This window comes from Hylobates moloch, unplaced genomic scaffold (assembly GCF_009828535.3).
Source record: "Hylobates moloch isolate HMO894 unplaced genomic scaffold, HMol_V3 SCAFFOLD_13, whole genome shotgun sequence".
NCBI classification, from domain to species: domain Eukaryota; kingdom Metazoa; phylum Chordata; class Mammalia; order Primates; family Hylobatidae; genus Hylobates; species Hylobates moloch.
In genome coordinates, this window is record NW_026652288.1 from 51,405,178 (window position 1) to 51,418,515 (window position 13,338).

The following is a 13,338-nucleotide window of genomic DNA, read 5'->3' on the forward strand; positions in this document are numbered from 1 at the left end:
TTTTTGAGACGGAGTCTCACTCTGTCGCCCGGGCTGGAGTGCAGTAGTGGCGCAATCTCGGCTCACTGCAAGCTCCGCCTCCCGGGTTCACGCCATTCTCCTGCCTCAGCCTCTCCGAGTAGCTGGGACTACAGGCGCCCGCCACCACGCCCGGCTAATTTTTTGTATTTTTAGTAGAGACGGGGTTTCACCGTGGTCTCGATCTCCCGACCTCGTGATCCGCCCGCCTTGGCCTCCCAAAGTTCTGGGATTACAAGCGTGAGCCACCGCGCCCGGCCGATTTATTTTTTTTATTTTTATTTTCTTGAGACAGAGTCTGGCTCTGTCACCCAGGCTGCAGAGCAGTGGCACAATCTCAGCTCACTGCAACCTCCGCCTCCCAGGCTCAAGCGATTCTCATGTCTCAGCCTCCCAAGTAGCTGGGATTACAAGCATGTGCCAAAAATTGGCACAGCCAATTTTTGTATTTTTAGTAGAGAAGGGGTTTCACCATGTTGGCCAGGCTGGTCTCAAACTCCTGGGCTCAAGTGATCTGCCCACCTTGGCCTCTCAAAGTGCTGGTATGAGCCACCGTGCTGGCCTCCTCCATTGACTTCTGCTCATCCTCTCTGCTACTGCAGGCCACACCTTCCCACATCTTGCTTGGACTGCTGCAACAGATTGTTTCCTTGCCTCCAATTTTGCCCTTCTCCCAACTGGCACCATTTATGGAGCAACTACTAAGTGCCAGACACTGTGCTAAGTACTCTACACATATTATTGCTAATCCTTGTAACAACCCTGGGAGGTTACCATATTAGATTGCCCCTTTCAACAGGAGAGGAATCTTAGGTCCCAAAGGTTTAATAGCTCTCCCAAGCTTGCACCATTGTAAATGCCTGATTTACACAGAACCGCCTGGCTTTAAGCCCTTATTTCATTCTCTTCTCTGAAGTCAGTCATTTCTCTAATATGCAAGTATTCTCATATGTTGCCTTTGGATCAAGTCTAGGCCCCTTGCATAGCTGATTAGACCTTCTCCATCAGCCTCCACTCTGTTGCAATCACACTCAATTTTCAGCATCTCAAAAGTTGTTTTTTTTTTTTTTTTTGAGACGGAGTCTCTCTCTGTCACCCAGGCTGGAGTGCAGTGGCGCGATCTCGGCTCACTGCAAGCTCCGCCTCCTGGGTTCATGCCATTCTCCTGCCTCAGCCTCTCCAAGTAGCTGGGACTACAGGTGCCCACCACCACGCCCGGCTAATTTTTTGTATTTTTAGTAGAGACGGGGTTTCACCGTGGTCTCGATCTCTTGACCTCGTGATCCGCCCGCCTCGGCCTCCCAAAGTGCTAGGATTACAAGCGTGAGCCACCGTGCCCGGCCTCTCAAAAGTTGTTAATCCCTCATACCTCTGAGCCTTTGCATATACTCTTCCCCCTGCCTACAACACTCTTCCTTTTTCTTTTCTTTCAGACAAGGTCTCGTTCTGTCACCCAGACTATGTTTTTTTTTTTTTTGTATTTTTTGTAGAGATGGGGTTTCGTCATGTTGCCCAGGCTGGTCTCGAACTCCTAGACTCAAGTGATCCACCCACCTCAGCCTCCCAAAGTGCTGGGATTACAGGCATGAGCCACTGCACTGGCACCACTCTTCCTTTTTTTACTTGATAACTCTTATTCGTCCTTCAGTTTCTTTACTTAGTCATCCTCTCTTCCAGGAAGCCTTCCTTAATTCCCCCCCAACACTGGCTTAGATTTACTCTTTTGTCTCCTATAACATCCAGTACTTATTTTTTATTTTATTTTATTTTTATATTTATTTATTTTTGAGACTGAGTCTCTTGCTGTCACCTAGGCTGGGGTGCAGTGGCACAATCTTGGCTCACTGCAACCCCCGCCTCCCAGGTTCAAGCAATTCTCTGCCTCAGCCTCCCAAGTAGCAGGGATTACAGGCATCTGCCACCACATATGGCTAAGTTTTTTGTATTTTTAGTAGAGATGGGGTTTCACCGTCTTGGCCAGGCTAGTCTCGAACTCCTGACCTTATGATCCACCCACCTTGGCCTCCTACAGTGCTGGAATTACAGGCGTGAGCCACCTCGCCCGGCCCTCCAGTACTTATTCTATTGAGATACTTCCTACTCTTTTGTATTAGTTGCTGGTTAGTTTGTGAGGTGAAGGGATGGGTCTGTCTTGCTTGTTATTGCATGCCTAAGTCTAGCCCAGTGTGCTTGGCACAAAGTAGGTGCTTTCTGAACATTTGTTGAATGAAAAAATGTTCTTTAGGTTCATTCCACATCTCAAAAATCTGGGCTCCCAAGAAGAACGCAGCAGGCCAGAGAAAGTTGGGAGACGTGTATTTAGGATTTTTTTTTTTTTTTTTTAGATGGAGTCTCGCTTGTCTCCCAGGCTGGAGTGCAGTGGCACAATCTTGGCTCACTGCAACCTCTGCCTTCTGGGTTCAAGTGATTCTCCTACCTCAGCCTCCAGAGTAGCTGGGATTACAGGCACACACCACCACACCCAGCTAATTTTTGTATTTTTAGTAGAGACAGAGTTTTTTTTTTTTTTTTTTTTTTGAGACGGAGTCTTGCTCTGTCACCCAGGCTGGAGTGCAGTGGCGCAATCTCGGCTCAGTGCAAGCTCCGCCTCCCGGGTTCACGCCATTCTCCTGCCTCAGCCTACCAAGTAGCTGAGACTACAGGAGCCCACCACCGCGCCCGGCTAATTTTTTGTATTTTTAGTAGAGACGGGGTTTCACCATGTTAGCCAGGATGGTCTCAATCTCCTGACCTCGTGATCCGCCCTCCTCAGCCTCCCAAAGTGCTGGGATTACAGGCGTGAGCCACCGCGCCCAGCCTGAGACAGAGTTTTGCCATGTTGGCCAGGCTGGTCTCGAACTTCTGACCTCAGGTGATCCACCCACCTTGGCCTCCCAAAGTGCTGGGATTACAGGTGTGAGCCACCTCACCTGGCCTGTATTTAGGATTTTGAAGGACCATCCCCTTGAGTTGCTCAGCCTCACTCCTAGGGATGATGTGATCAGAACTCCCATCACCCCAACTTCTTCTTATGAAAGACACTAGTGTATTTCATGGATCAGATTAAGGTATCGTTTTTACAAAGGGTCATTTTCTAGAGATGACCAGGTTCTTAATTCAATGTTGTCCCATTTTAGACACGGGCATCCAGGACAGGTCCCCTTGTTTCAGAATCAGACCCCAGTCTTCCTCCTCCTTTCATTTTCCTCTTTGTCCCCTGCCATCCAGATTCCTTCCTGCTCCTTCCATGGCACTTCTGTTTCTGATTCTGATCTGCCTCTCCTAAAGCTGCTGAATTATATCAGGGCTCAATGTCAGTGAAGGAACCCAAGGCTCACGGAAGAGGGGAGCCAGAGTCAGTCCTAGAAGTCCTGCCTTGTAGCCCTGGTGCTGGAAGAGGGTATGGGGAGAACTAGCAGAGAGGGAGGGAAGCTGTAGTCTGTCTATACCTGTAAATTTGTGTACATATTTGTTGGGGTGAGGAGCTCCTTTTCCAAGCTGTCCTATACAAAGGTTGCCAGCCTCTTAAAAGCTTCCCTTCTACCCCGTGTCCTCAGCTTTGCCTCCTAAAATTGGATCCTCTTCCCCAAGTACCCTGAGCCTAGTGTCAGAAATGCTGGGTTAAGGCACTCGGCAGTCTCTAAATCCTGAGGCCATGAATGGATGTTCCTTCAACCCAAAGAGCAAGCTTTCCTGGTCATCAGCCCCATTGCTCTTAGAGGACCCAACAGACTAGTAGCTGATCCTCAGGGTCTCTCGTCTGTATGCCCACCATTTGTTGTTTCCTCTTTGTCTCTCCTGTGTCTTTCTGTTTCCCTGTCTCTGGGTGCCTTCTTCTTTCCTGTCCCCTGTATGTTCTCTGTCGCTGGAGTATCCACTGGAGACGAGGGCTGGGCTGGGTGCATGGGGGGGTAGTGGCCAGACCAGGGGCCCGGGACATGAGCGCAACTTTCCAAGCTTGTCTTCCAGGCCCCTGTGGTTGGGGAGCTCCACAGAGGGAGAGATGAGTCAGCGGGGCCGCAGAGCAGCAAGGGCCTGGGTGGGGGTAGGGATGCTGGGGTTCCCCAGGGCCAGGGAGTTCGCTGGGGCCATCTGGGTCTCTGAACTCTGGTGTGTGTGTGGAGTATTGGATCAAAAGTACCTAAAGGTACACTGGAGCTTCTTATACTGGTAGGAGTTGGAGGCAGCAATTTGCAGGACTGGCAGTGGCCTCCATATCACCCTTATCCCCAGATCCTTATAGGGAGAGGGGTTCCCAAATGCCCCTTAGGAGACCTCAGAGATCTCCAGGGCTGTAAAGTTGTAATGGTAGCCCTGGGTATATGTATGTGACATTTGCCACATGTGTAGATACGTGTGTTGATGGGAGTCTGTGAGTCCATGTGGGGAGTATTCTAGGTGGCTGTGAGTCTGTATGCATGTATATATACTGGTGTGTGCATTTTTATGACTGGGGGTTAGGGTGTCTTGGGGTAAGCATTATCTGTATATGTACATATCAGTGTGTGTCAATATGGATGCCTGCATAGTACAAATGTGTATGAATTATGTGTGTCACCTTGTGTGTGTGCAAGTATGCAGATCTGAATGTGTCCCTCATCAGGTATGTATTAGGGCATGTGTCAGTCTCTATTTAAGGGGCTCTGCTCACTATTCTCTGGTGATTCTCCCTAGGGTAGTCAAACCTTCTATAACAGCAACAATGAAGAGCTGGGAGTCCCTTTGGACAAGGATCTTAGAGACAGCCCAGCCTAGAAAGGTGGTAGAGGGTGATGGTATGGACGACAGAGGTAGCATCCCTTGGGAGTAGGGGGTACAGGTCTCCTACTCTCCCCAGTTTTTTTTTTTTTGAGACGGAGTTTTGTTCTTGTTGCCCAGGCTGGAGTGCAATGGTGTGATCTCAGCTCACTGCAATCTCCACCTCCTGGGTTCAAGTGATTCTACTGCCTCAGCCTCCCAAGTAGCTGGGATTACAGGCACCCGTCACCACGCTCAGCTAACTTTTGTATTTTTAGTAGAGACAGGGTTTCACCATGTTGGCCAGGCTGCTGTCAAACTCCTGACCTCAGGTGATCCACCCACCTTGGCCTCCCAAAGCGCTGGGATTACTGGTGTGAGCCACCGCACCCGGCCCCACTCTCCCCAGTTTTCATTCTGTTTTCACCCCACTGATCTTTCCAAAAAGATCCAAAATCATTTGGAGAACTGAGGCAGGTGCCAGATTCAACCCCCTCTAACCTAGAAAGCCCACGCTGATTCTCCTAGGGGAGGGTGGGAAGGGAGTGGTTCCTGTGGTTCAGCCCAGTCCTGGCATTGGGATATCAGAAAGGCACCATCCCACCCCTTCCTCTGGGGCATCCATCCCTTGGAGCTCAGCGTCTGGGTGGCCATGGGCGGAGGCTGAGGGGCCCCCAGGGTGGTGGGGGGTGGTGGATAGAAACCAGATGCCTAGGGGGTTTATACTGGAAGGACCAGAGCCGCAGCCTCTACCCGCCCCTGCCACATGGCGCCTCTGCCTGGGCTGCCCCACCCCCTGGGAGGCTGGGCTGAGGCAGGCCTGAGAGGGTGGAGGTAGGTCCTTGGTTAGGGCTTCCAATTGTTGCCCCCAGCCCCTCAGGGCACTGGGAAGGAGACTGGGGAGCTGGACCCAGGAACACCAGAGCCTCAGCTGGGCTGCAGGACTATTTTTAAAAAGGACGTGGAGAAGTCAGAACCCAGGGGGGTCCTGAGGGCAGCAGCTGGGGGATTCAGGCAGCCCCTCTGCCTATCTTTGGCACTGATCTCTGGTGGGGAAGAGGCTCTGTGTCCTGTGTTGACACATCAGGGGCACTGGCTCACATCTTCCTGGGACTCTGCTCCTCCTTTTTATTTCCCCAAGCAATCGTAGGATTTGAATATGTCTGCCCCTTCCCGGGTAGGGTTAGGGATTAAAGCCCACACGGGGAGTGAGAAGGTGACCCTTCCTTCCAACTACTCTCCCCAGCCCTGTCTGTCCATTTATCTTTCCATCCTTCCTCCTTTTCCCCTTCAGTTTCTTCCTTTCTTCTCTCATCTAATCTGAGTCCCAACCCCCTCCTCACCTGCTATCTCTTCTTTAGAATCTAGACTTTCTCCTTCTCTGCCTCACTTTCCTGCCTGATCTAACTGGGCTCGGGCTTTTCTGCTGGTGATACAGGAATTTTTCTAAAGCTTCTCTTTCCCAACTTCTCAGTTCGGGGCCCCCGAAATCCATCTGGCACCTCAGTCTCAGACTCCCCCCACAAGGGGGAGACCGCGAGGTCACAGGGACACCCCACCACGGGCACTTCCTCTCAGGCAGACGGGTGGGGTGGCCCGTGTAATCATCGGACACAATTATGTGCTATTTATACTCCATCCCCACCCCCCCACCTGCCTGGCAACACAACCCTCTTCCTCCTCCTCCTCCTCCTCTGGACCTGGCTATGCCTCAGGCTATTTTCTCTGTCCTTCCCAAGCCATTGTCTCCCCATCTTTGTTCCTCTGGGCCTGTTTTTTTATCTTTTTAGTTTCTTTCCTGCTCTGTTTTGTTGTTGTTGTTGTTGTTTAAAGCCACACATCTGGTCGTCTGTTTTCCTGTTTCCTCTCTCTTTCTTATACCTGGTGATATCTCTTGGACTGTTTCATTTGCTCTGTTTCTTCTTTTGCTGCTTTCTCTTTGTCTATCAGGAAGGGTTCCCAAACCCTTCCCCTAAACCTTGGGTTCCCAGAGTTCCTTGGGGTAAATCAAATCATGGGGCTAGAATCCAGAACTCCTGGGCCCTACCCTGAAATTGGTGCTTGCCTGCTGGCAAAACTGCTGTGCAACCCTCCGTGGACCTCCATCTGCTCCTGCCACCTCCCAGCTTTTTCTTTGGAGATCTGGGAGAACAAAAGGAGCAAGGAAGTGGGCACTCCGAGAAAGTGAGGGGATGGTGTTGTGGAGTGAGGAGAGTGGAAAGGATAAAGGATGGGGCTTTATTCCCCTGACAGGCAGAGCTGGGAGAGGAAGAAGTGTGTGTTAAGGAATAACCTGCAAAACAACCCCAGCGGGCTAAGCCCCCTTGTGGGAGAGCTGCTGGTTCCACCACCTAGCTGCCCAGTCCTCTCTCCCATAAACACCTCAGGGCCCATGGTCCAGGTTTCAGGTAATAGCCTTTTTGAGTTTCCCTCCTAACCTGGCTGACCTTCCTTCTCTTATTTCCTATTTTGATGGGAAGTCAAAGTTGGGAAGTCCTTATTAAGTTCTAACTTCAGTTTTTTCTGTGGAAGAGGGAATTGATGCATGGCAATGAGAAAGGAAACCGGGAGTTCCCAGGAAAGTCAGATCACTCTGGAGAACTGTCCACCAAAGGATGGAGATTAAACCCATGGTCTCTAAGAGATGGTAACTTGGTTACCCAGGGATGGTAACTGACAAGGAATGATGGAGGTTAGGACATTTCTTTTTGGGGGAAATAATCCAAAGAGGTTAGGTGTCGGCATGAATGAGTTGACCCAATGACCTTCTACTGCCACCCTCACTCCTGCTTGTCTTAAATTTTCTCTTCATCAGAAGACCCAGGTTCTGCTCCACAAAGTGAGGTAGGCCTAGGTATCACCTCCAAAAAGTGAAACTGAGGCACTGGGAGGAAGACTGAGGGACCCCAAGCCAATACCAAGCCTTCCCCAACTCTTCAACCCTTCCTCCAGGCCTTGCTCTGGAACCAACCTCAGTGACACTAAAAGTTTAGGCAGCAGAAACCTCCACCTCAGAACCTTCCATGCCTCTTCACACAACACACACACACACACACACAGGCACGTACACACACACAGGGGCACGTACACACTGCTCTCCTGATCTAGAGGCAGGTGGGTGACTGGGGAAGCAAGCCTCTCCATGGTCAGCTGGGGCGGGTGTGGTGCGTGTCCCTCCAGTGCGTCACTGTGTGCATTTGCGTGTGTCCGTCTGTGTTCATTCATGATAGTGACTGTACCCGTGTGAGTGGTACTGTGTGTACGTGTGCATGCATCACCCCTGTGTTTGGCCATGAGTGTGTATGTCAGTGCGTTCCAGTCTCTCTGTGTGAGTGTCGTCCCCAACCCCCCATCCCCCCCCTGGATCTCTAATTAGTGGTTTGGGGTTTGTTCCTTTTCCCTCCTGTTCCTTCCCTCAGCAGCGGCGGGCGGCAGCAGCCTAGGCAGCAGCAGTAGCAGAAGCAGCAGCCGCCGAGCAGCAGCAAGGACTCTGCAGTCAGAGTAGGACTGTAGGACCGGAGCCTGAGTGGAACAGGAGTGGAGCTGGCCTGGGAGAGAGCGGATCCCTCCCAGCACCCTCAGGCCACCCGTTGCCTGCACTCTCCCTGCCAGACCTCCAGAGAGGAGAGACTCGGGACAGCCAGCCCCAGGTTCCCCCAGGTACATGACACTGGGGAGCTCTGGGAGGGGTGCCCACAGATGCCTATGGGACTGCTGCCGCGTGTAGGACACCGGGGCCCACCATCCCTTTAACCTCTCCCCTCAGCAGTCCCCCGAGGAAGCCCTGACAACTTGCCCGTGTTGCTCTCCCCTCTTCCTGCTTCCCACCCCTTCCATGGGTGCCCCTTTTTCTCCTCTCCCTCCCTGATCCCTTCTTTGGGGAGCTCAGCAAATGGAGCAGGAAATTTGGACCCTCTGCCTCCCTCTCTCACCCTCCTCATTGGATCTGGAGCCTTCTCCGCTGGGAAAGCTGTAATTAGAGGGTGGATCCCTACAGACAGAGAGCAGCCCCCCACCCCGGTCCCTTCTAACTTTAGATCTCTTCTCTCCCATTCTCCCATTCTCCCTCCCCTTCCCTTTTCTCTCTCTCCCCCTGGCTCAGCTCTCTCCATCTGCCTGGCTCCTTGGGACCCGTTCCCCAGCCTCAGGATGGCGTCCTCCCTGCTTGAGGTAACTGTCCCCTCTTCCCCCCAGGAAACCAGCCACAACCTTAATGGTCCTAGTCCTTGCCCACCCACCTCCTCCAACTCACATAGATAGTAGCTGTGGTGCTTGTCAATTCCAGGGGTCCTTCTGATGAGGAGAGAGGAGTGGGGTCCAAGAAAGGGGAAGCGGAGGGCAGGAGAAAAGGGAGGGAAGAATAGGGCCTGGGGTCAGAGGGCAATGAAAAGAGGGTGAGAGGGGATTAGGTCAGAAGAAGGTATGGACCCCCTACTTAAGGTCAGCTAAGCACACTGACTGTGAGGAGTGGAAAAGCGATGGAGAAAGGAGGGGGAGGGGGTGAGGGGGAGTGAGGAGAGAGGGGTGGGAAATACATAAGCTGGCAGCAGAGATAGAAGGCAGAGAGGACTGACTGAGTGGGCACAGAGCAGCAACTGGGTATAGCTCTTTAGGGGTCCTGTCTCCTGGGACTGGTAGCCCAGGCAGGATCTTGCCTGGTTGTGTGGGGAGGGGGTTGGGCCTGTGAGCTGGTGTGTGGAGGAGAGGAGGTAGGCTATGAGAGAAAGGAGGAGGCCAGCCTGTGCATGTGGGGGGGCTGACCAGGGGAACTGAGCCCAGGCCTGAGAGGGAACCAAGGAGGAGGGACGGGGTCTGAGGCCGCTTGCCCGGCTCACAAATATTTAGCTTTCAGCCAAAGACAAACTCAGCTCTATTTTGGGAGTGGGAGGCTCCAGGGCGGACTGGGCCACTTCCCCTCTGGGCTGGGACCCCAGCATCCCTTGCCTCTGGCGCTGGGGACAAAGGGAATTGGGGTACTACTGGGGTCAGCGTTTGGGGTCTTGAGAAATTTCTGACTCTACTGTGGCTTCTGGGGGACCCAAGGCACAGAGTTGGGAAGGGAGGGCTCACAGCCACTCAGGGCCAGACTCTTCCCTGCTTCTGGGTCTCTGACACTGTTCCCCTGTCACCATCTCTGTCCTGCTTTCTGGGTCTCTCTGCAGGAATTTAGGGCCAGAGGGCCCTCCCCGAAAGTCAGTCTCCTTCAGTAGCCTTGACTCTTCCCTATTCTTGGGTCCCACATCTCTCTTCCCAGTGCCCTAGCTCAGGCCCCTGGGCCAAACAGGAAGCCAACTCACTCAACCTGTGGGAGAGGTGTGTGTTTGTGAGATGGGGCAGGAGTCTTTTAACACCTGTGTTCATTGGCCTGAGTGTAATCGTTAGGGTGCAGTCGAGTGTGCCATAGGCTCTGAGAGTGTGTGTGTGTGTGTGTGTGTGTGTGTGTGTGTGTGTGTGTGTAAGCTGGGCCATCTGAGTGCTGTGAGTCCAAGTGATAAATGGTGTGTGCACAAGGCTGTGAGATAGTGAGTTTGTGGCTGAGTTTGGGGGAATAGCATGCAAGCCAACCAGATGGACACCACGTCCCTTGTCACACTCTGTATCCAGCCAGGGGTCTACCCGTAGCTGCAATGGGGGCAGACTGTCGTCCTGCCACCTCCCCAACAGACTCTATTTTGAGCCATCATTGAAACACTGTGGTCTTGAGGAATAAGATGCATGGAAATCCTGGATCCACCCAGGGCAGGGACAGTGTCAGTGGGCGTGGGCATCATGCCAGTGTTGCCAACGTGGCGCTGGTGGCTTGGGAGGGACTGGCCCAGAGGCCTGCTGGAAAGACATGGGATTGGGATAGTGCATGGCGAAAGGAGAGTGTCGTGGAAGCTAGACTTTCATGTCTGCTCACTCCTGTGAGCTGGAGATGCCTGCAACACAAAGGCACACCAGTCCCTCCTGTCCCTTGACCACTTGCACCTAGTTGTTGGGTACCTGGGCCCTCAACTTCCTCCCCACCTCCCCAGGAACCCCTCTGCCTTGTATGGGTGGGCTACCTGGCAGTGGGAAGAACGTGGGGTTCAGAGAGGGATGCAGCTGCTGCTTGATGGGGGGCTCACCTCGGCCAAGTGAGATTCAGGGGAACAGGGAGGGGGAAGAAATGGTTGGGGGCCTAGGTGGGAAAGGAGAATTGGGAAGCTGGGGGAACAAAGAAACTTGGGAGAAGGCTGAGAAAGTTGAGAACTGGAAAATGGGACCTTGACTGCTCCGAACCTAAGGCCGGTCAGCCCTGAGATGTCTAGTGAGCACTTCCACTGGGAGGCCAGGCTGGGCACTGCACCACGAGCTCCCTGGGAGGAGGGGGTCCCGCTCCCCTGCTCCACATCTGGGTGGGAGAGTTGGGACAGCTCCTATCTTGTTCTTTTTCCAAACACTCCCACTTCAGTACTTTAATTCTGTTTGTTTTGTTTTGTTTTAAGGGTGGTGGGGTGGAGGTCGGGAGGGAACAACTCGAAGGTGGGACTGCTGGGCCCTGGAAAGGGAACACATTTGATCAGGTATGGGGACACATGCTTAGAATTCTTAACCAGTACTCTTTCCCCAAGTTCTCAGGAGAAAACAATCAGCAGGAGAAGGAAACTGAGGCTGTGGTGAAACAGCCACATGGTCAGCCCGTAGCCCCCAGAGCATTCTGAGTGGGTCTGGTTCCTCGCTCTCCCTTCCCTGCCCTCGAGGGCCCTCTGGGCCTCCACTCCCCAGGGCTGGGGTCTCCTGTTGGCCTGGGGCTGGCTGCCTTCTTTTACCCCTCCTTCCCTCCCCACAGCTGGGTGGGGTCCTTGGGCTTGGCTGAGGCCCCTGTGGCCGCAGTGTGAGGGCCGGGCGGGGGACGGCGTCGGCGTTTTTAAAAATAAACCGACCGCAGGGAAACCATCGGAGCCGGGCTGGGCAGAGGGAGAGGGGGCGGTCAGGGGGGAGAAGAAGGGAGGAGTGGCCTGGTCTGGGGGTTTTCTGGGGCCCAGCACCATGGTGGTTTTCTCTTAGGTAGGAAGGCTGCCTTCTTCCTCCTCCTCCCCCTTTTCTTTTTTTCGCTCCTTTCTTTTCTTCTCTGCTTTCCTTTGCTTTTCTAGCCCAGTCTCTTTTCCATCATCTCTCCTTCTTAGTTTGTGTCTTTTTACCTTTCTGCTCTTTTAGGTCCCTGCCTATTTCTGCCTCTTTTTTGTTGTTGCTGTTGTTTTTGAGACAGGGTCTTGCTGTGTTGCCCAGGCTGGAGTGCACTGGCACAGTCATAGCTCACTGCAGCCTCTAACTACTGAGCTCAAGTGATCTTCCCATCTCAGCCTCCGGAGGAGCTGGGACTACAGGCATGCACTACCAAACCCAGCTAATTTTAAAATCTGTTATAGAAATGGGGTCTCACTATGTTGCCCAGGCTGGTCTCAAACTCCTGGCCTCAAGCAACCCTCCCCAACTTGGCCTCCCAAAGCACTGGAATTATAGCTATTTCTGCTATTCAATGCCAGTTTTTCCTCTCAGGTCCTCCTTCCCCCATTGCTATGGGTCTTTTTTGTCAATCCCTCACCCTACGCAGGTCCTTTGTGCCCCATGTCTCTGGGTATCTGCCTCTCTGCTTTGAACTCCATGTTTCTACCTCTTCTTTCTGCTAGGATTTGACTCCTCCCCATCAGCTACCCTGCCATAGCTCACTCGCTGCTTGGAAGATCAGGGGTTCCCGGGAAACCCTGACTAGGAGGAACCATGAGTGTTCACTGTGGTTAGACTGGAGAAAGCTTTTGGTAGCTCAGTTTGGGAGTCAATGGGACCTTAGAGAGAGGCAACTGCGCAGGAGGAGCAGCAGGTTTGCACTTGGGGAGCAGCGCGCAGGAGTGGGGACTGCACGCATGCCTCATTGCAACCCCAGGGCCCCAGGCCCACCTCTCGGATTGGCATCGTACACATACTACATGCTAAGAGCTACCAGGCAGGTGTGAGAACTCTGGATTCTTGAGTTCTTTTCTCAGCTTTACTGGGAAAGGATCAGGCATATCAGTTTATGAAGAACTCAATCCTCAAAACTGTTCTTCTAGCCCTTTCATACCCATATAACTGTATAGGGGTAGATCTTGAGGGCATCTTTTTTGGTGGGATTCCCAGCAATGAATGACCGTCTATGCCAGCCAAGGATGCTGTAGGGCATTTCCTCCTTGGATGCCTCACCCAGGGAGAGGCACCATCAGGAACCATGAGTTCCTGAGAGGTGAAGATCTTTTTTTTTTTTTTTTTTTGAGACAGAGTTTCGCTCTTGTTGCCCAGGCTGGAGTGCAATGGCACGATCTCTGCTCACTGCAACCTCCACCTCCTGGGTTCAAGCTATTCTTCTGCCTCAGCCTTCCGGGTAACTGGGATTACAGGCATGCGCCACCATGCCTGGCTAATTTTGTATTTTTAGTAGAGACAGGGTTTCTCCATGTTGGCCAGGCTGGTCTCGAACTCCCGACCTCAGGTGATCTGCCCACCTCGGCCTCCCAAAGTGCTGGGATTACAGGCATGAGCCACCGCGCCCGGCGAGAGGTGAAGATTTTTTTTTTTTTTTTT

The 13,338-nt window shown here is 52.7% G+C and overlaps 1 protein-coding gene across 2 annotated transcripts in view; it reads left to right on the forward strand.

The window, feature by feature from the left end:
* The first annotated feature begins 8,206 nt into the window (after positions 1–8,206).
* The window catches only part of SP7 (Sp7 transcription factor), a 15,051-nt gene continuing 9,919 nt past the window's right edge, over positions 8,207–13,338 (forward strand). The window contains exons 1-2 of one of the 2 annotated variants that reach the window (XM_032173607.2): positions 8,207–8,415; positions 8,858–8,925. In XM_032173607.2, the coding sequence (XP_032029498.1) occupies positions 8,905–8,925 (21 nt within the window). In that variant the 5' untranslated portion in view covers positions 8,207–8,415; positions 8,858–8,904. The remainder of the gene's footprint in view (positions 8,416–8,857; positions 8,926–13,338) is intronic. The other variant, XM_058426732.1, reaches the window with a different exon arrangement.